This window comes from Heliangelus exortis, chromosome 13 (assembly GCF_036169615.1).
Source record: "Heliangelus exortis chromosome 13, bHelExo1.hap1, whole genome shotgun sequence".
NCBI classification, from domain to species: domain Eukaryota; kingdom Metazoa; phylum Chordata; class Aves; order Apodiformes; family Trochilidae; genus Heliangelus; species Heliangelus exortis.
The window spans coordinates 19,244,670-19,263,431 of record NC_092434.1 but is presented as its reverse complement, the minus strand read 5'-3'; the positions used below and the strand labels follow the sequence as shown (position 1 = coordinate 19,263,431).

The 18,762-nt window shown below is 47.4% G+C and overlaps 1 protein-coding gene and 1 long non-coding RNA gene across 3 annotated transcripts; both read left to right on the top strand.

Annotated features, from left to right (window-relative positions):
- Window positions 1-1,101: 1,101 nt before the first annotated feature.
- On the top strand, window positions 1,102-4,700 carry LOC139801894 (uncharacterized). Of its 2 annotated transcripts, none has more exons than XR_011728389.1 (4): window positions 1,102-1,221; window positions 3,490-3,677; window positions 4,014-4,100; window positions 4,479-4,700. It is a non-coding gene; the product is annotated as an uncharacterized lncRNA (long non-coding RNA). The 2 variants fall into 2 exon arrangements; XR_011728388.1 differs by lacking the exon at window positions 1,102-1,221 and adding an exon at window positions 2,765-2,835.
- A 4,756-nt stretch (window positions 4,701-9,456) lies between these two features.
- LOC139802220 (ankyrin repeat domain-containing protein 26-like) lies at window positions 9,457-18,397 on the top strand. Its single transcript, XM_071757156.1, has 12 exons — window positions 9,457-9,519; window positions 10,789-10,849; window positions 11,326-11,396; window positions 11,703-11,844; window positions 12,766-12,851; window positions 14,092-14,346; window positions 15,507-15,659; window positions 16,515-16,678; window positions 16,873-16,966; window positions 17,836-17,977; window positions 18,132-18,271; window positions 18,380-18,397. Exons 2-12 carry the CDS (start codon window positions 10,819-10,821, stop codon window positions 18,395-18,397), a joined length of 1,296 nt encoding a protein of 431 aa, XP_071613257.1. The 5' UTR covers window positions 9,457-9,519; window positions 10,789-10,818.
- Window positions 18,398-18,762: the final 365 nt, after the last annotated feature.

Genomic DNA, 18,762 nt, shown 5'->3' with positions numbered 1-18,762 from the left:
AAAATGTCAACACAAATGTTAACTGTCACCATGCCACATGTGTCACACCAAGCTAGACAGATAAATCGTCTCAAAGTTCCCTGCTGCAAACACATCCTCTGCAGGCCCCAGCACCAGCCTGACCTTCCACAGGCAGCCCAGCTTTTGAGCAGCCAGCCTGAAATGAGCCACTAATGGCTGTAATTAGCCCCATTGCTGGGCATCAGCCAGGAGAGAATTTAAAGGCAACTTGCCTCAGGCACTGAGTCTCACTGGTGTCTGCTGAGCTGCCCATAACAAAACCCAAGCTTTTTCAAGTACTGCAGAGAAGTCAGGACACAGCTCCTAAGGAGGCAGAGAATCATACAATGGCTTGGGTTGGAAGGGACCTTAAAGATCATCAAGACCCAAGCCCCTGCATGGGCAGGGACATCTCTCACTAGACCAGGTGTCACAAAGCCTCGTCCAACCTGGCCTTGAACACTTCCTCGGAAGGGCATCAACAACTTCTCTAGGCAACCTATTCCAGTATCCTGCCACTCTCATGAGGAAGAAGGTTTTCCTAATATCTAACCTAAATCTATCCCCTTTCAGTTTAAAACCATTACCCCTTGTCCTGTCACTACTCTCTCTGGTGAAAAGCCCCTCCCCAGCTTTCCTGTAGCCCCTTCATGGACTGGAAGGATCTCTAAGGCCCCCCCAGAGCCTTCTCTTCTCCAGGCTGAACAGCCCCAACTCTCTCAGCCCACCTAGGTACCTCTCAAAGCTTTTCTTATTCCTCTTTCCACCCCTGGCAAGATTAAGTTCTACCTGGGATGGATGTGGCTCTCCTGCCCTGCTCCCCAGCTGCTCCAACCACCTGTCTACTCCTCCTAGGGTACCTGCCCTTGCATCCCCCCTCTGCATGCTTCCTCCTTCATTTTGAGGGCTTTTACGAGCTGCTGGCTCATCCATGCCGCCCTCCCGGAGTTTTTCCCCGGCTGCGGGATGGGGAGAGTGGGGAAATGCCAGCTGCCAGCATGGCCCGGGAACCAAGATGGCCGCCGGGCAGCCCCCTGCATGCCCCGGGACTACAGCTCCCAGCATGCCCCGGGACTACAGCTCCCAGCATGCCCCGGGGCTCTCCTCCTCTCCTGCTGCCTGAGCCCGCCCGACCCCGGGGCTGCCCCGGCCCCCGCCCAGCTGGGAGGGGGAGCAGGAGGAAGGGGATCTGGGCAGGGAGAGAAGGCAGGAAAAAGAGTGGTGAGGAGCGGGAAAGAGATGGAGGGGAAGGGGGCAAAGAGGGAGGGAAGGAGAGAGAGGAGAAGGGCGGGAAGGAGGAGAGAGGGGGGATGGACAGAGAGTGGGCCAGGGGCGGGCCAGGGGCCTGAGAGAGACAGAAAAGGCCCCAGGAGAGGGGAGTGACAGAGGGGTGGGAGAGGGAGCAGGAGAGAGGGGAAAGGGTGAGGGGAGGGGCAGGAAAGGGGAGAGGCTGCAGGAGAGAGAGGGACAATAAGGCCAGGAGAGGAGAGGGAGAGAAAGATGTGGAGACAAAGAGAGAGAGAAACAGCAATAGCTCTGAGAAGAGGCAGGGAGGAACTGGGAAACGTTGAGAGGGAGACAGCCAGTGAAAGCCCAAACTTATGACGGGCAAACGAGAGAGAGGGAGGGATGAAGAGCTGGGGGCAGGGAGCTGGGCAGAGCCCCAGAAGAGCAGTGATGAGCAGCTGGGCCAGGCCCCAGCACCCTGGGCTTTCTTTTCAAAGATGAAAGCTTGTTTTCATTTTTAGGGTTTGATTAGGGACTCTTGGTTTGTTTACCTGGTTTCTTCAGGTTGTTTTTTTGTTGTTGTTGTGCTGGATTGTGTTGTGTTTTCTGTCTTGAAACCATCATTTCTGGTCTGACACCTCTACAGCAGGGAGGGCAGTGTGACTGATAGTGTGGTCTTGCATATTTCTAGGGAGTCAGTGGAAATTTGTGGTTGGAGCCATCTGCGTCGCTTACCTTTGATTTCTTGAGTGTAAATCATGCAATGTTTTTGCTAAGGTGCAAAAATGAAATGGGAGAGCAGCTCTTCCTCTCTCTCACACACACACACACACACACACACACCTTCCCCCAGCTGAAGATGAACAAATCAAATCTCTGGGGCTGTGTTCTTTTATTAAACGTGTGTCAGATACCCAGCCCCAGGGGACTTGTGCGCAGAGAATGGCTGCATGGGCCTGGGGCTTGCCCATCATCACCTGGAAGGGAAAAAGGAAAAACCAGGTGATCACTGGGGACTTGTTCCCAAGAATGTTTCTTTCTATATCCTCTTGCACTAAGAGACACTCAGACACCCTGAGCCATCCCCTCCCTTCACTGGCCCTGTGACCACCAAGCCCACTGCATCTCCCCCAGGCTGTTCTGCCATGGCTGGTTGCTGACAGGAGGGGACACGGGGAGGTGGCAGGCTGGGAGTGACAGGGGGGACATGGGGTGGTGAGGGTCTGGGAGAGTGAAAGGACATTGGGCAGTGATGGGCCCAGGGCTGCTGAGGGAGCCATGGCAGAGCCAGGGGGCTGCTGGGGGTTGGCAGTGGGTAGTGAAGGCCTGGGGGTGATGGGACACTGGGCAGTGACAGGCTGGGGGGCAGCAGGGACAGCAGCATCTTGAAGAAGAAAAGGTGGGGTTAGGGACTGAATTTTGTCTTCAACATGTTTTACTCTGTGCATCAGAAAACTAGTTTATACTCTGCTTTCACTACTTAAGGTTGGACACAAGTGCTTTATTTGGAGTTCTGATCACCTTTTTTGTTCTTCTGGAAGCCAGTCAGAGCCAGTGAGTGGAACATGAGGAAGGCAAAGGGAGCCAGTGAGTGGAACATCAAAAGCTGTATGTAAAATCACAGTCTTACACTTTCTATTGCAGCCTGCGTTTACATCCAAACAATGTACCCTTGTATTAATTTCCCAAACATTAACTTAAAGTATTTTCCAATAAAACACAGTCTTTGTTGTAAATGCAATGTATTTGATTCAGCATAGCAAAACTGTGTAATGCCATCATTTGCACAGGTTTTTTTTTCCTAATTTTTTTTTTTCCTAATTTTTGAAAATGTTACCAAAACCCACTGTTACTGTTATCTGTTACTGTTATACTTGGTACTGTTTCTTACTTTCGACTCAAACCAACATATCCCAAACATTTTGAGGACACCTCTGTACAGCTAAACAATTCCTTTTTGTGTCTGTAAATGCCTGGACATTTCTTCCTGAAGCTGCATAACTGAGGTGAAATTGTTTGGGCCCCTCTGAGTACATAAATGTCTTCAATAGATTGCTATCGGTTAAAGAATTGTTTCTCCCCAAGTTGGTATTCTGCAGTTCTGCATTTGATCTTTGGGCTTTGTCTGATGAAGCAGTTCAGTTGAATAGTTTGTCTGCACATGAAAATGCCAACAGCCCAGTGGACACATTCAGCACAAGATTGGAGCCCAGTGCCTTTGTGGGTAAAAGCTCTGTCATTTTTCTTCCCTTCTGCCTGCAGGACATGTTTGGATCTGGGTGACTTCAGGTTTGGATGCTGCTTCCATTTCCCAAAGGTTCAGCCTTTCTTCAGGATACCACCACTTGGAACTGACACTGGGAAAAGGGGCAGCATTTTTCTACAGCTTTGCAAACTCTGTCCTGCTGCTGCTAAAATACAGATAAGGAACACAAGGAAATACCTGACTGGTAATGCTCTAGATGTTGATTCCACCACCTGGGGTGGAATCATATGATGTGTAACTCTGCATTTCAAAATAGTCCTTCCAGTATAAAAAAATCACTAAGGGGTGGGATGTTTTTTTTTTTGTCATCCTGATTTTAGGTATAACTGAATTTTCTTCACTAGAATGGGGTGAGGCATTACATTAACCCAGAGTTGTGGGGTCTGAGCACTTGAGAAGCTGTTAGGAGATCTGAATGTAGAAATTCATCAAGTGTGTGTCTGTGTTGTGTGAAGAATACAGCCTCTGCTGGTCATGGAGTGGTGTGTCATGTTTCAACTTGAAAACTTCTTGTCTGTAGGTCTGAAACCACTCAGTCTGAATCTGACATCAGTGATGCTGTCACTGATCAGTTTGAATTCCTTGCTGCACATGAATGTCTCTCTCTGTGAGCGTGAGTGTAGCTGGCCCAGGGACCCTGGTAATTCCCACAGTGCATTTATCCAAACCGCATTCATAGTATTTACTCTAATTCAGATGGGGTTTTATTTCTTGAAAACAGGTATGTAAAAACCCTTTCATTATTTTTTTGTGAAGAGATCAGTGACTCCTCTGCACTTGTTTCTCTGGCCCAGCTTATTGAGGTATATGGAATTTCTTGTCAAATACTTAAAAAAACCCCAAGAGTCTTTGCTTTGTTATTTTAAATCTTATGTTATGATCTGTAGCTGGATAAAAAGAGATGTGAACAAAACTTTGATTTTTAATAATTTGAAGTCATTGGTTTAAGTTTACAAAATGTTTCTATTTGGATACTATTCTATAGAGGGTTGATCCCAGGCTGGGAAGACAGGAGGGGAGTACCTGATCAGCCTCAGTGTAATCCTGCAGTATTATTCAGCTTCAAGACACAAGGAAGCCCTTCAGAAGCTGTTCACCATTTCTGAGACATTTTGTTAATTTTACGTTAGAAACCCAGTGTTGGCAGAGTAATTTAGTTGGCTGTAAGTTATGGACATTTCAGTGGGTCTGCAACAGTTAAATGAGGAGTGTTGAGCCTAAACTGTCGAGCCTGATCCCAGAGTTAGAAAGAGCACAGGAATTCCAAGGAGTTTCATGCTGGAGGTGAAAGATCCCCATACAAAGGAAGCTCTGCTGACAAGAATGGGGAAATATGCAATACCAACTCTTAATGCATAAGTATGGAACTAACTGAACTGACCAAAAAGGGAACAAGAGAAATCATGGGGAAGCATTGGAGTGCCAAAGCAACCAAAAAAAAGTAGTTTAATATAAATGTATTTAAGACGGCTTACATGAGGTGAGCAGAATTCCATCTCTTGCTTCCTTTGATAAAATCCAAAGCTTGGAAAATTTTTCCGTGTGCCTGTCTTTAACTTTTTCCATGTAGCCGTGTTTAACTTTTGTGTTTTTCCTTCCCCACCCTGCCTCCAGGGAAGCATATGCCAGAGGAAAGAAGAAAAAGCCTTTCTCTTTATCCAAAGAGCCCTCCTCCTCTGATGGTGCCATACCTGATGAGTTCTTGTGTGCTCTTTGCAAAGCCCTACTGACTGATGCAGCTTTTATTCCCTGCTGTGGGATCAGTTATTGTGAGGAATGCAAGTGTTCCGTGCAGGTTTTTTTGTTAGTTCAAAACAATCACATCTGATGTTCTGAGAGCAGAAACAGGAGATAACAAAGTTGTAACAGTGAGACTCAGAGCCTGAGGCAAGTTGCTGCTTTTAAATTCTCCCCTGGCTGATGCCCAGCAATGGGGCTAATTACAGCCATTAGTGGCTCATTTCAGGCTGGCTGCTCAAAAGCTGGGCTGCCTGTGGAAGGTCAGGCTGGTGCCGGGGCCTGCAGAGGATGTGTTTGCAGCAGGGAACTTTTAAGAAGATTTTCTGTGTAGCTGGGTGTGGCACACGGAGCATGGTGACAGTTAACATTTGTGTTAACATTTTCCCAAGAGTTAGGGAAAAGATAGTTGTCCTGCCAGTAGGCCAGGAGAATTCTAGATGTCCATTTCCCTCTAGTTGTGGGTTAGGCTGGTCTAGGGAAACACCGTGTACTTGTACAATGGCAGTGGAACTTTTGCAGTGAGCTCTGTGGAGTCAGAGGAAGCTAGTTTGCCATTTAAATATGTGGTGAGAGACCAGAAGTGGTTGTGCAGACTGCAAAGATGGGATAAGCTGGTGACAGAGAGCTCACAGCATTCAGCACAGTATTTGATACAAAAAGCCACCACACACCAATAGGGGGTCACTGCCTAGCTCTGAGAATCCTAAGTACAGCCAGCTGGGCACCATCCACACAAGAAGGGTTATTTTTTACCCTCTCTAGCTGCTCATTTTAGTTGGTTATGAAGAAGCCTCTTCCTCAGGGGAAGAACTTAACAATTCTTTGTATGACTCATTCCGATGGGGGAGAGTTTCTCAGCTTCTCTCAGATGCCTTTTTCTTTCCTTCGTTTTCCCCCCCCCCGTGAATTGGTTCGGCCCCTTCTACCCCCTCCCCCCCCCCACGGGGTGGTTCGGCCCCGCCCACCGTTGCCCCTGGCGAGTGCCGTTGGTGGTGACTCTACGGTTGTGGCTCCTGTGCTGAGCTGTGCTGGTCTCTGCCTCTCTGGCTGCTCGTGCTCCTCGCCGTTGGTTTGCTCCTTGCTCCCGCCTCATCCCTGCCTTTCTCCTACATCCCCTGTCCCTGCCTTTGCCCTTCCCTTCTCCTGACTCTCCCTTTTATACCCCCCCGGCTCGGCCGGCTGCCTCCCACTGCTCCCGCAGGGCTGTGCCCGTGCCGCAGCTCGCAGAGCTCCTGGGATGGGGCTTTTCAACAAGAAGCAGAAGCTTCCCTGCTCTGGCAGCGCTCCTGGGCAGCCCCGCGCTGCTGCTGCTGCCGGCACCGGCGCCCCTAAGCCTCAGCAGCAAGGTCTGGGCAGTCTGCACGGTGCGGCTGCCCGCGGCCACCTGGCCTGGCTGAGGCGCTGGCGCTGGTGGATCAAGATTCGGGGCATCGACCGCCGCGACAGGAAGAATCGGTGAGGGGCTGTGGCCGCTGCTGGGACACCTCGGGTGGCGTGCGGGAGCATCCCCCCTGCAGGGTTTGTGTGGGATCCCCTTGGAGCTGATTGCTTGCAAAGCAAGATGTGCCCTGTCAGCTGGGAGGGGGAACTTGAGAGCTTTCCAGTGCCGGGAGCTGCTGGGTGGGCGCCAGTGCTCCTGGAGGTGCGTGCTGCTGGGCTGCCGCTTGGCCCTTCTCTCCCTGCAGGGTTCTCTTGCAGCTGCTGAGGCCTCCCCAGGTCTCTCCTGCCCTGTGGGTGATGTGTGCGGGGTTGCAGCAGCAGCAGGAGCAGCAGGGTCCCCCGGGCTGGGTGGTGCCACAGCTTTGGTTCTTTCCTTGTCTGTCAGTGTTAAGCTCCCATGTTTAATTCTCAGGACACCTCTCCATCTGGCGTCTGCAAACGGCCACACAGAGGTCGTCACGTTTCTAGTAAGGCACCGCTGCCAGTTGGATGCTGTTGATAATTTTGGGACAACACCCCTGATGATGGTGAGTGAGAGAAGTTCTGCTCTTGGAAGAGGGGCTTATTGAGTGTGCATGAAAGGAGAGGTGTCTGGCAGGACTCTTGTGCGCAGAGCTGTGCGGAAACACGCCTGTTGGATTTGGAGTGGAACAGGCACCTGTCAGGTCATCTTTGCAGGTGCTCTTCTTTGCCAGTGGTCAGAAGCTGGGCGAGCTGTGATGGAGTGAAATGTGAGTTTTGGAAGTCTTCCCTTTTTTCGTGTGTTCTCAGGCAGTGCAGTTCCAGCACCAAGCCTGTGCTGGTTTTCTGCTGAAGTGTGGTGCAGACCCAAACCTCAGAGACGTTGTTGGCAACACCGCCCTCCACCTGGCAGTCCTGTCTTGCAGTCCTAAAGTTGTGGAGCTGCTACTTGATCATAATGCCAATCTTGATGCCAAGAATAAGGTACATGTTTCTATTTCTAAAGGAAGTTGTTTCAGAAAGTGGCAGCAATATTTCTGTTGAAGACTATTTTTGACTTCGATGATTAACTTGGTGTATTTGTCTGTCCTTTCAGGAGGGCTTTACCCCACTCAGTCTTGCTGTCTCCAAAGGTCAGGTAGAGACAGCTGAGTTTCTCCTGAGAATGGGAGCTGATGTGCATGCTCGAGACCAGCAACAAAGGTAAGGGGTTTATCCACATGGGTCCCTTGAGTATTCTTTCGGTGGGATTGCTGAGAGGCACAGCAGCCTCCATGTGCACTGAAGTGTTGTGCGTGTGGCAGCTTGGTGTGACCATGCAGTTGTGTTGACTCCCTCTCCCATGTTCTTGTTGCTTTTAATGGAACCTGCTTTTTCTTTTGTTCATTGTCAAGTAATGGGAGAGCAAGCTGAGAGCACGCAGGAATGAAAATATTGACTGTCTGTGTAAAATGATAACTTCATAGCACATCTGGATCTTTCAGAACCCCACTCATGATGGCTGCTTCTGTCGGGAAGATGAAATTGATCCAAGTTCTCCTGCATTACGGTGCTGACATTTCCCATAAAGATGCTGATGGGCGGGCAGCTGATGATTATGCTTGTATTTATGGGTATCCCAGGTAAACATTTAACTTTTTGGTTCAATGAAGTGGTCAGTTATAAGTGTGGCTGTTGAATAATTTTGTTGTTCCTTCTCTGATGTGGTTAGGTGTGCTTATAAGTGTGGCTGTTGAATAATTTTGTTGTTCCTTCTCTGATGTGGTTAGGTGCGCTTTGTGAAAAGCTAGGCTGAAAGAGTGTACCAAGCAGGAGTTAATAACTTGGAATGTGCATCTATAGGATGAAGGTGACTGCAGGGAACACTGAAGTGTGTACCAGCCCTGCAGAAAGTTCTGTGTCTTGCCCTTCAGAAGTACTTAGGAGTCCCTGAATTCATGTGAACTGTGTAGGATGAATAAAAAATGGCTGTTAACTCTTCTGCTAAATGTTACCTGCCAGGAAGTGGTTGTTTTTAACAACTCTGTTTCCTCTCTCTCTCTCTTTCTTTAGTCTTAGTGAGCAGCTGTCAGAAAGTGCAGCTCCAAAGAAGGCAGAAGCAGCTCGTGCAGGTGACATTAAATTGTCCTGGGATCAAACACCTACCTCCTTCTCTGAGGTTTTAAAATCCAGTCTGTCCTTACGAGGCCACATAACCCTAAAAGAATCTTAGGAAATTAATATTTTTATGCAATGGAATTTAGTCTTGTGCTTTACCTCTCAGACCCTACAGTGGAGGTTTTATTCTCTCTGGGTTCTTAAGGGTGTTTTATCAGAACTGTGTGGCAAATGGACAGCAGATAGTGTCCAGGGGACATTTCTTGGCATTATTACTGCAGTCTCTGGCTGGCACCATGAAGCACGTGTCCTGCATCATGAGAGTCTCTTTGCTGTGCTGCAGTAACAGGCTGAGTGTGAGGTTAAGCTTTTGGTTGGGTTATGCTGTTTGATTTTCTTTCCCTTTTCAGAATAGTTTGTAACTGGCTAGAGCAGCAGCTAGTATTGTCTCTAGCATAATATTACACATCATACTACATGAACTAGTAAAACTTTTCCCTCTGCTGTGTACTCATGTGTGCAAGGAGTACCTTGTTCATATGTACTGTTGAATTTTTAGCATGCCAAATCTAATTTCACCATGTCGTTTCGTGTTTGAGCAGGAGTGGAAGACTTTTCCAAAGGAGGCTTGAAAAGGTGAGACTTTACAAATACCTACCACTTCCTTGAGGGGTGATCTGGGAGGCACAGGTGTCATCACTTTGCTTTGCTTTTTAAGCAGATCTGAGAAAAAGGGGATTGGTGATGGTTGGAGTGCTTCTGCAGAACAACTGGATTTTACTCCCAAGGTATGGTGCATTTCCAGGGAAATTGTCCTGTGAAAAGGAGTTATTTGAAGGCAAGTAACTGGGATTGAAAGCAACTGCAGTTCCAGCCAGCACTGCTTCCTCCTTAGAACCTTAGAGCTCTCTTCAAGTACCTCAAGGGAGGTTGGAGTAAGGAGGGAAACAGCCTCTTCTCCTTAGTGAACTGGGATGGGAGCAGAGGAAATGGATGGAAGCTGCACCAGGGGACGTTTAGGATGGGTGTTCAGAAACATTTTTTCACTGAGAGGGCTGTCAGGCATTGGAATGGCCCAGGACAGTGGTGGAGGCACCATCCCTGGAGGCATTGAAAAGGCATTTGGAGCTGGTCCTTAAGGACATGGTTTAGTAGTTAGATGATGGTGTTGGTCAAAGGTTGGACTGGATGGTCTTGGAGGTCTCTTCCAACCTGTACCATTCTGTGATAGAAGCAGTCTCTGGCCTGCCAGCCTTTCTTCTGCTCTCAGTTTTTCCTAACAGACCGTGGGTGTGGCAGAGCATGCAGCAGAGTTACGGTTTGGCACAAAGGAGGAATAGGTAACGACATAAAAACCACATTGCTTCATTTCTTGGTGCTCATTTGGGTCAGGTTTGCAGACCCTAAAAGTTTCTCAGTTACTTTTATAATCTGTTCTGTTCTTCTCCTGTGAGGTGATTCTTGTTTTCTGTAAATTTGGTGTTTCAGTCCAAACAGATAGAGGAACAGGGCATTTCTTTGTGAGGACCTCCTGAAATCCTCCATCTGCTGCTGCTCCTTCCCTCCCCATCAGGTTCCCCCACCAGCACTCAATGGCTGAGTTACTCAAACAGGTTCTTTTCTATGAGATGGCATTCTGTGCTTGTGTGTCATCTCACACTGCACATTTCCCCTCTTTTTTGGAATGCTCAGGCAGTGTTCTCTTTGTCAGCTCCAAGCTCTGGTGCCTGCTGTTCTTACTGGTGTGCTGAAGAATGAGCAATTTGTGCAGTGATGTCGGGAGCATCTGTTGTGTTGCAGTGGGGTTCTGGAGGGGTGAGGAGCAGGAGTGTGGCAGTTGGAGATGCCAGCATGTTTAGTTTTAACATGATTTAATTTTCTTGCCTTGATGTAAATGGAAGCGATGCATTTTTCTGGCATGATACTAAAATTGAGGGGTATTTTGGTTAGTGTACTTGCAGAGGCTCATTTAGGCATCAAGTCTAGGGATGTAAACAGTTCTTTGAGTTTGTTTCTATTGAAAAAAAAGTTTTGCAGAAATACATCTTTCTTTACAGAAGCAGCAGGAGCCAAAGGTGACACGGCGCATGAAGGCTTTCCAGCAGGGCAGGAAAACCAGTAAGCTATCTGGGAAAGATTGCATGATAGACTGATCTGTAAAAGTAGGCTTGCTAAGTAGAGTTTTGTATTTTTTTCTTCTCTAGTAGGCAAGAAAATTAACTTGTGAAGACACGGCACTTTGTAATTTCAGAACCAAATAAGCCATATCCTTAAGATTAAGCTATGAATCCCCTGCTAAGCCTTTGTCCCTGGCCAAGCCCTTCCTCTGCCCTGCCCATCCCTTCCCTACCTCCTTTTCCAGACATTGCCAGGTGACTCCTCTGAAGTGTGTTAGTCTGGAAATTTGCCAATTGCAATTAAATAAATAACTCCTTTTGTTCACATAGATTTTTTTTTTTTTATTCCTTGTGCTTTTAGATGATAGCCACGGTTCTAGAATCAAAAGTTACTAAAGAAAAGCCTCCAACATAAAACAGTGGAGTAGCAGGGTGATATAAAACCACTGAGTGTCTCCTTTCCTCCCTGGTGTGTAGGTTCCCTGCCACCCATGGAAGAAGTGGAGAAAGCTGAGGATTTTCTCTGGGCTTCTCCCTGGAATTCTGAGGTACTTTGTGCGAAGGACAGGGAGGGTAGGAGGGAGATCCAGGAGCACCCGAAAGCTTGCAGTAACTGAAATGAAGCTGGGCTGAAGTGGGGAAGTGCTTCTCAGGGGCTGTGCAGAAGCAGGGCCGAGACTCAGGACCTCAGAATTCTGCTGAAGATTTATTTCCCTGGAAACACAGAAGGCCTTGTAAAAGAAAGCAAAGTTTCCCTTTTCTCTTCCACAAAAAATGTTCTTCAAGCTGTCAGTGGGTAGCAAAGCAGATGCTTGTTTCTGCTCTTACCAGCTTTTTTGTTTCATCTCTTTCAGGAAAAAACAGCTGAACAACATGGAAAAGAAGAGAAGAAAGAGCTTGCTGTAGAGCTAAACACTGCCATTGCTGGATGTACAGAGAAGTACTTATTAAATGGCAGCCCTGATGAGCCCAGCACAAGCTGCAGAGAAATCAGTGGTGAGAGAAATGATCTAGATCCAGATACTTCCTCTGTGAATATAGATCCACCTAGAGTAAATGAACTAAAACAGTGGTTGACTTCTGAGGTTGCAAATTTTATCCTGGCCTGTAAATCCTGGTGGCCACTGGCAGAGTAGCAAAGCAGCTTTTGTGCCTTTTTTTTTCTTTTTCTGGAACCTGACTAGATGGTGTTGGATTGCAGATGGTGCTCTATGCAGCAAGTGCTCTTCTTGCTTCTGTTGCTGTGTTCTCCTTGAAGCAATCTGACCAAAACGTGCAGATGGAGAGGAGGAGGAGGACTGGAGTGTCTTGGGTGTGCCAGTAGCATTCTCTTTCCTGGCGGGTGCTGTTGGATTGAAAAGCTGTGCTTGCTTTTGGCTGAAGCCAGGGAAAGCTTTGAGTGGAGCTGAGGGAGAGCCCTTCTGTTCCAGTGCCTCAGCTGCTCTGGTTTTGAAATGTAGGAGGTGTCTGCAGTGCCACCCGTGTGTGTGTGCGCTGGAAAGCATTGCCAGCTGGGTCAGAGGGGAGCACTTTTGTTCCTCAGCTCAGGCCTCAGAGCAGGAGGAGGAGGCACCCTTTGCGTTGTTGAAAGCATCTTGCTCGTTACTGCATGGACCACAGTAGAGAGAGAGATCCTGCACCTTGAAGACACTGGAGTGAATTATTTGTGGCCATACTGATATTCATAAGCTTTCTTTTTTACAGAAGAAAGTTAAATGCCACCAAAGAAAATATTTAACACATATTTAGCACATTAAAAACTCTATTCTGATCATTTTGTCTCTAGCAGCTCTCAAATGTGAGGGGATGTGATGTTTTCTGTAAAGATTGTTCTCACCATTAATCAAGATGCACTCTCGGAGTAAATAGGTAGCATTAGGTCATGCTGGTTGTAAAAATCTGTTGTTTTCATTGTAGGTGAGCACTCAGGATCTACTTCCCATGTGTCATCACCAGCAAAAAAAAGAAGCCTAAAGGAAGCCACTGACAACTCTGGGGTGCAGGTATGTGAAGCCAAATATTTTTAATTAAGAGTCTGGACTGGTAAGTGGCATTAGAGAGTAAATTGCACTATACAGTAAGGTAAAGAAAAGTAACCAGAAAGTGACTAATGGTGATGGCAGAGTCGTGCAGAGGAAGGTTGTGCTGCTGTCTGAAGTTGGTACAGTCCTCTTAGGATGAGGAAAAATCCTTGCCAGATGCAGGATATTTGCTGTACTGCTGCTTTGTTTCCAGCTGGTTTCCTTCAGTTTTGCCCAGTGTTGTTCCTGCTGTGCTGTGCAGACAAACAATGCAGTCAAATGCTTTTTTTTTTTTTCCCAATGCAAAATGCATATTGAAGGGAAGAGGGAGATTTTTCAGTAACAGGCTGATCTGTGTGATTAAACATGCCTGGTCTTCCTCTTTGTGAGAGAAAGCTCATGCAAGAAACCTTGAACTTTGGTGACCTTTGAAGCTTTCCCTGCCTCTGCAAAACATGTGTGTGTTTGGCCATGTCAGGAAGTGTAGTGAAGTGAGGCAACCAGGTGCCACTAATTGCGAGGTAGTGGGCATAAGCTTGTGTTAAGCCCACCTGTGCCTGATTAGGGCAGGCCCCTACTGCGCATGAGCAGGATTAGGGGGCCAATAAAGCTCACTGCTGAGGAAAGCTGGGAGGAGGAGGCTAGCCGCTTCTTGGAGCAGTAGCACTGATCCAGGCTAGTCAGCCCTGAGGGCAATAGGCTCAGAGCATTATTCATGAGTTTCTGCTGGAACACCTGGCTGGACCTTGGAGCGCCGTGCCCTAAAAGAGGTTCATCTTGCTACATCTGATAGAGAATGCGGCAGAGACCTTGATCTGGCCCATGCTCAGATGAATCAGAAGAAAGGGAGCTAGTCCGGCGCAAACTAGCATTAGCAGAAAACCCAAGGAGTCGGGTAAGAAGATCCACTACCTGGCAATTAGTGGCACCTGGTTGCCTCATTTCACTACGAGGAAGTGTTTGAAAAGGATTTTTTCTGAGGGCATTCATGAGGGGAATGGGGCAGGCATCCTGTTGGTGTTGGGCATCTGGGGCAGGGCTGGGCAGAGGGGTCTGGAGTGCTGTGTAACACCTCAGGGGAGAGCGGAGCACATTATTTCCACTTCCGGGACACGGTTTAGTGGGCATGGTGGTGTTGGTTTCCCAGTTGGACTGGAGGATCCAGAGGTCTTTTCCAGGCTTAATGATTCTGTGGTTCTATGCTATGACTCTGTCCATGCAGGCGGCATTGGCCCAGCTCCAGAGGGAAAGGCATTTATTCCATCAGCTGCTGGAAAACCTGCAGGAGCAGCAGCTCATCCAAGGAAGGGCAGTGACTGTTGCCCAGGAATGGTTTAATGAAGTTTTCCAACAAGTCAGTGCTGCTGCTGAGAAACAAGTGTACATGCTGGAAAAGAGGAACAAGGCATTAAAGGCCGATTGCACTGATTTAAGAGAACAAATCTCTAAATATGAGGCTGACAAAGTAAAAAGAGAGGTAAAGTATACACTGTTTGCAGTGTTGAAGGCAACTTTTTTGGTGTTAATTTCTGTTTGTGTTTTGAGCCCCCTTCTGAGCGACCTTCCTGTTGCTCAAGAGGTCAATTTCAGCCACTGACCTAAGCTTTCTATTGTGTATTTTGTGATGTGTAGCAATATTTAAATTTGTTCTTTGTGTCTGTGTTAACTAATTAGCTGGTCAGAAGACTTGTTAGGATGTCATTTAAACTGTTGTTCTGCAAATTCTACCAGTCCCAGGCAGAGTAAAGGTTTAAAAGTTGCCATGCCCATTTTGTTAATCTTTACTTTCTGGAAAAGAGGAGCTAGTCCTGTTGAGTAATTAGACACTGGTGTGCTGTTTGCCTGCCTTAGTGATGTGAACAGTGCTTTAAAATTCCATTTCTTTCTTCCTCTCAACCCCGGAGCGTTTGAGCTAGGTGAATACCTGCCATGTGTCAGATAACCCCCTTATTCTTCATTTTTTGGGTTCTTTGAGGGAAGAAGGAGAAGAACTCCAGCAGTGCTGTCAATGGTTTTCCCCTGTGAATCACTTTGTATTCCTAGTGCCAAAATACCAGGTTCCTTTGGGAGATGGTAGTTGGGTGGGTGGCTGGATGAATGGAGGGCCTGTCCAGATTTGTGAAGGCAAATGTGTCAGCAGGGAGGCAGTTGTTACTCTGAAATGAACTTGGTAAGGAAACAGACAGAGATGTGTTTCAATATAAACCTCAAGTGTTTGTCAGAAGAGCTTTCAGATCCAAGTATTCATTTAATTCCCCTTGTAGAATGGAGAAACAGACCCAAGAACCATCTAATACAAAGTCCTGCCTTTAGTCACCAGAGTAATATCTGCAGTCAAACTGTGACAAGAGATTGCTTTGAGTTTTGTTAAAAAAATACCTGATTCAGGTATGCCGGTGTAGTGTGCAAGATGATTAATACTTGAGCCTTTCGTAGGTATTAGAAAACAGAAATCCTCATGAGCAGCTGGTGATAATTTAGAGGTGCTCAGCTTTTGACTGCTGGTGGCAGGCAAAATTTTCCTCCCTTTGGGATTGAGTCCCAAGACAGGTCTAAGTGTATAATCATATAAGTTAAAGTAAAGGCATAGTTCATGTTCTTATAGCCTTTTTTGTGCTCATCTAACCATTTCATCAGGGCAATGTCAGAAAGCTGCAGCAGGAGCTTGGTGAAGCTCTTAAAAAGCTGTCTGTGGCAGAAGCTTCGCTGGAAGTTGCTACGAAGCGCTGCAGGAACCTGGAGGAAGCCAGCCTGGGCTTGGAAAAGGAACTGGGAGAGGCTAAATCCAAGGTACATGAATTTGTCCCAGAATTCCAGAACAAACTCCAGCACATCCCAGAGATGGGATGATGTGTGGAGGAATCACACTAATAAACTTGATGTCCATGTCCGTGGCATGAGGACACGGTGTCCTGACTTGGTCTGAGGTTAGTGTGTGGCAAGGTGCTCTGCAAAAGAGACTGACGTGTCTGTTGCTCATTGCATGTGGTTTGGCCCAGCAGTTTGTCTGATTTCTGAAGGGCAGTAGAAATTCTGGACTGCCGCACTTGGGCTTCTTTATGCTCACGGTGCTTCCCTCCCCTCTCCCCCCCCCCGCCCCCCTCTGGTAACAGAGGATGACAGAATCTTTTTGGTTGGAAAAGACCTTTAGGCATCAAGTCCAGGTGTTAACCCAGCACTGGCAAGACCACCATAAAATCATGTTCAGAATGGTTTTGTACCTTATTCTCCATATGTATATATTCTGAAACAGAAATCATCTTTATCTCCTTATGAGAGGGGATGAAGTGACTGAAGGCAGTTTAGGAGAGGGATCAAGTTTCATTTCAGTTTTCAATGGAGGAGGAAAGCAGTGGGTGCCATGAGTCCCTTAAAGAGTTGGAGGGTGAGTGTTGGTGCTTGGAACCATGCTTTAGGGGATCAGGAGAGGGATGGGAGAGAGCAGTCTAGAGGATGGCAAAGTAAAAGGGTTTGTGTTCATTTGCTAGTAGAAGTGAAAGTTTAAATGTATTTCAACTGATGACAGTTCTTTGGGTAGCAGGTGTGTGCAGACATGGGCAGTCATGCTTGAGTTCTTCAGCAGCAGTGGTTTTTTCTCTAGAAGAGTTCTCCCAGCTGATATGGATTCTTGCTGTGTTTTGACAGTGTCGGGAACTGGAAGAGCAGCAGCTTCAATATGAGCATCAGATTCATCACTACAAGGATAGGAAAAGAAAACTAAGAGAGAAGTCCCAAAAACTTAAAGACCTCCTGTCATCATCTTCTGAGACCAGGGCTAGAGTAAAAGAGCTGGAAGAGCGTGTGCAGTGGTAAGAGACTGACACAGAGAACCAAGGTGTCTGTCGCTGTCTGGGGTTGTGTGAAAACCACAGCACAGCCTCGTTGCATCACAGCAAGTTAACAGATGGTTTTGAAGAGGCTTTTGTTTGTTTTTTCCCCTGCTGCTCTTTAAGAATTGCTGCTCTGGTGGATTTCTCTAATAAGGCCTGTATTTCTTTTTAAGCCTTTCCATGGAAAACGCCAGACTGGAAGGCAGAGTCCAGCAGCAAAGACGTATGATTGAAGCCCTTGAGGGAACCCTGCAAGCCTCTGCCTCAGTAAGCTGGTCCTCAACTTGCCTTGTTTTGAGCTCCTGAGCTTCTTACCGATTGCTGTGGGGAAATGCTAAGATGAGGTTTTCCTGGAGAGCTGAGGGGAGCTCAGTTCCTGCTTTCTCCTGCATACAGGGTGCTGGGACAGCATTCTGGCCCATCCCCAGCTTTCTGGTTTTAAGAGTTTTCCATGGTAATTCAGGAAACGCTCCTTAATGCTTTAAAAGTGCAGGATTTGTCCCAAATCCAGTGGTGTGACTGTTGTCTGCCTTAGGCCCCTCCTGGCCTCAGATGCCGCTTCAGACACTTGCTGTCCTGGGAATTCCTCAGGGGATATTGATGGCAAGCAGCTTGTGCCAGAGGCCTGACTGGCATCCCCAGGCTGGAACAAAAACAGACTCCCCAGAGCTTTTGTTGTGCAGAACTGCTTTTCCTTTGGCCACTCGGTGTGCCTTTGTTAATTTTTGTATTGAACTGGTGCACGAGGGCTCTTGTGAAGACTGCTTGTGCAAGTGTGACTTTGCTGTACTGCTGCTGAGGAGAGGAGAGGAGAGGGACGGTAGTCAGGGTGCTGGTCCTTCCCCTTTGGTTCACAGGGCATGGTTTTCAGATGCTCCTCCTGATGGTTTTCACTGAAGTTTCTTTGTGTCCCGCATGGTGTTCTCCCTCTCCTTGAAGAAAAGAGCAGAGGAGATGACTGCAACCAGTTTTACAGTGACCTCAAACTATGGCCATTTTGATCATTGGTGTTGGGTATAATAGGAATAAAGAGGTGAAGAGGTGGATGTAGTATTCATTTTCGGTAAGGAGGAATCTACAACTTTCAGGCTGGAAAGTCAGAGTGTGTCTTCTTGCTTCTTTTCCTGCTTTTGTAGATTCATGACCACCTGGAAGACTTGATGACCAGCTTAGGAGCATCACGGGCAGCTGCAGAGGAGCAGCACCAGCAGCAGGTACATGAGAGGCTCGTGTGTTTTCTGCTTTTCTTTTTCTTACAGAGTGCTGCTAAAGCATCCAGTAAACTTGTGTTCTAGATAGTTGAGCTGGATCAGCAGGTTCTGTTCCACTTTGGTGCTGGATCTGCTAGGCAAATCTTGGTCCCTTTGGGTAGCAGCATAAATAGCACTGCTGATCTGAAAAGTTTTTCCTTTTGTCACTGTTGCTCTCACAGCTGCAAAAGCAGGTTGTGCCATCTCTGCCATCAAAGGACTTACACAGCGTGAGGAAAAAGAGGCTGAAGCCAAGATTGCAGCCTGGAGACCATGGTTCTCCACTTGGAAGGGAGAAAGAAAGAATGAATTCTTGAAACAGGTGAGCCCAGGAAACCCTCCAGAGGACCAGCCAATACCCAGCACCACCTTGTTCACATTTTGTTGAGTACTTCTCTATTCAGGTGTTTCTCTTATTCCTGCTCTTCAGGCTCAGACTCTCTTGTGATCCTTTAGGGATCCTCCAGGAAGCAGATAAAAGCTAGCTGGGTCCCTGTGTCAAAATTTTGGAGTGGTTGTATCAGGCAGAGCTGCTGGCGGGGTTTGCTATCAGCTTACCACATCGAGTAAGGATGCAGTTGCCCATTTTTCCCTGGATTTCTTCTGGTCATCTTCTGACCCCTGTGTTTCTGGGCAGGGTAAAATGTTTCATGCTTCCAGTTCAGTGTCTGGAGGAGCTGCTGCATGTTTTGAGGGTAGTGGGAGCTTAAAAACCTTGCAGAAAAACATACTGAAGGAATGGGGGGCAAATGAGCTAGTGCCTGGGAAACAAGAAACAGCTGCCAGGTTCCAAGGAGCAGTATTTCCCTCTTC

What these genes read in the sequence shown, in the direction of transcription:
- LOC139802220 (XM_071757156.1), top strand. Translation starts at nt 10,819, where the DNA reads ATGAAGGCTTTCCAGCAGGGCAGGAAAACCA. An exon ending in CTGACAAAGTAAAAAGAGAG is followed by an intron (nt 14,347 to 15,506) that starts GTAAAGTATACA and finishes CCATTTCATCAG; the next exon opens with GGCAATGTCAGAAAGCTGCA. An exon ending in CCCTGCAAGCCTCTGCCTCA is followed by an intron (nt 16,967 to 17,835) that starts GTAAGCTGGTCC and finishes CTGCTTTTGTAG; the next exon opens with ATTCATGACCACCTGGAAGA.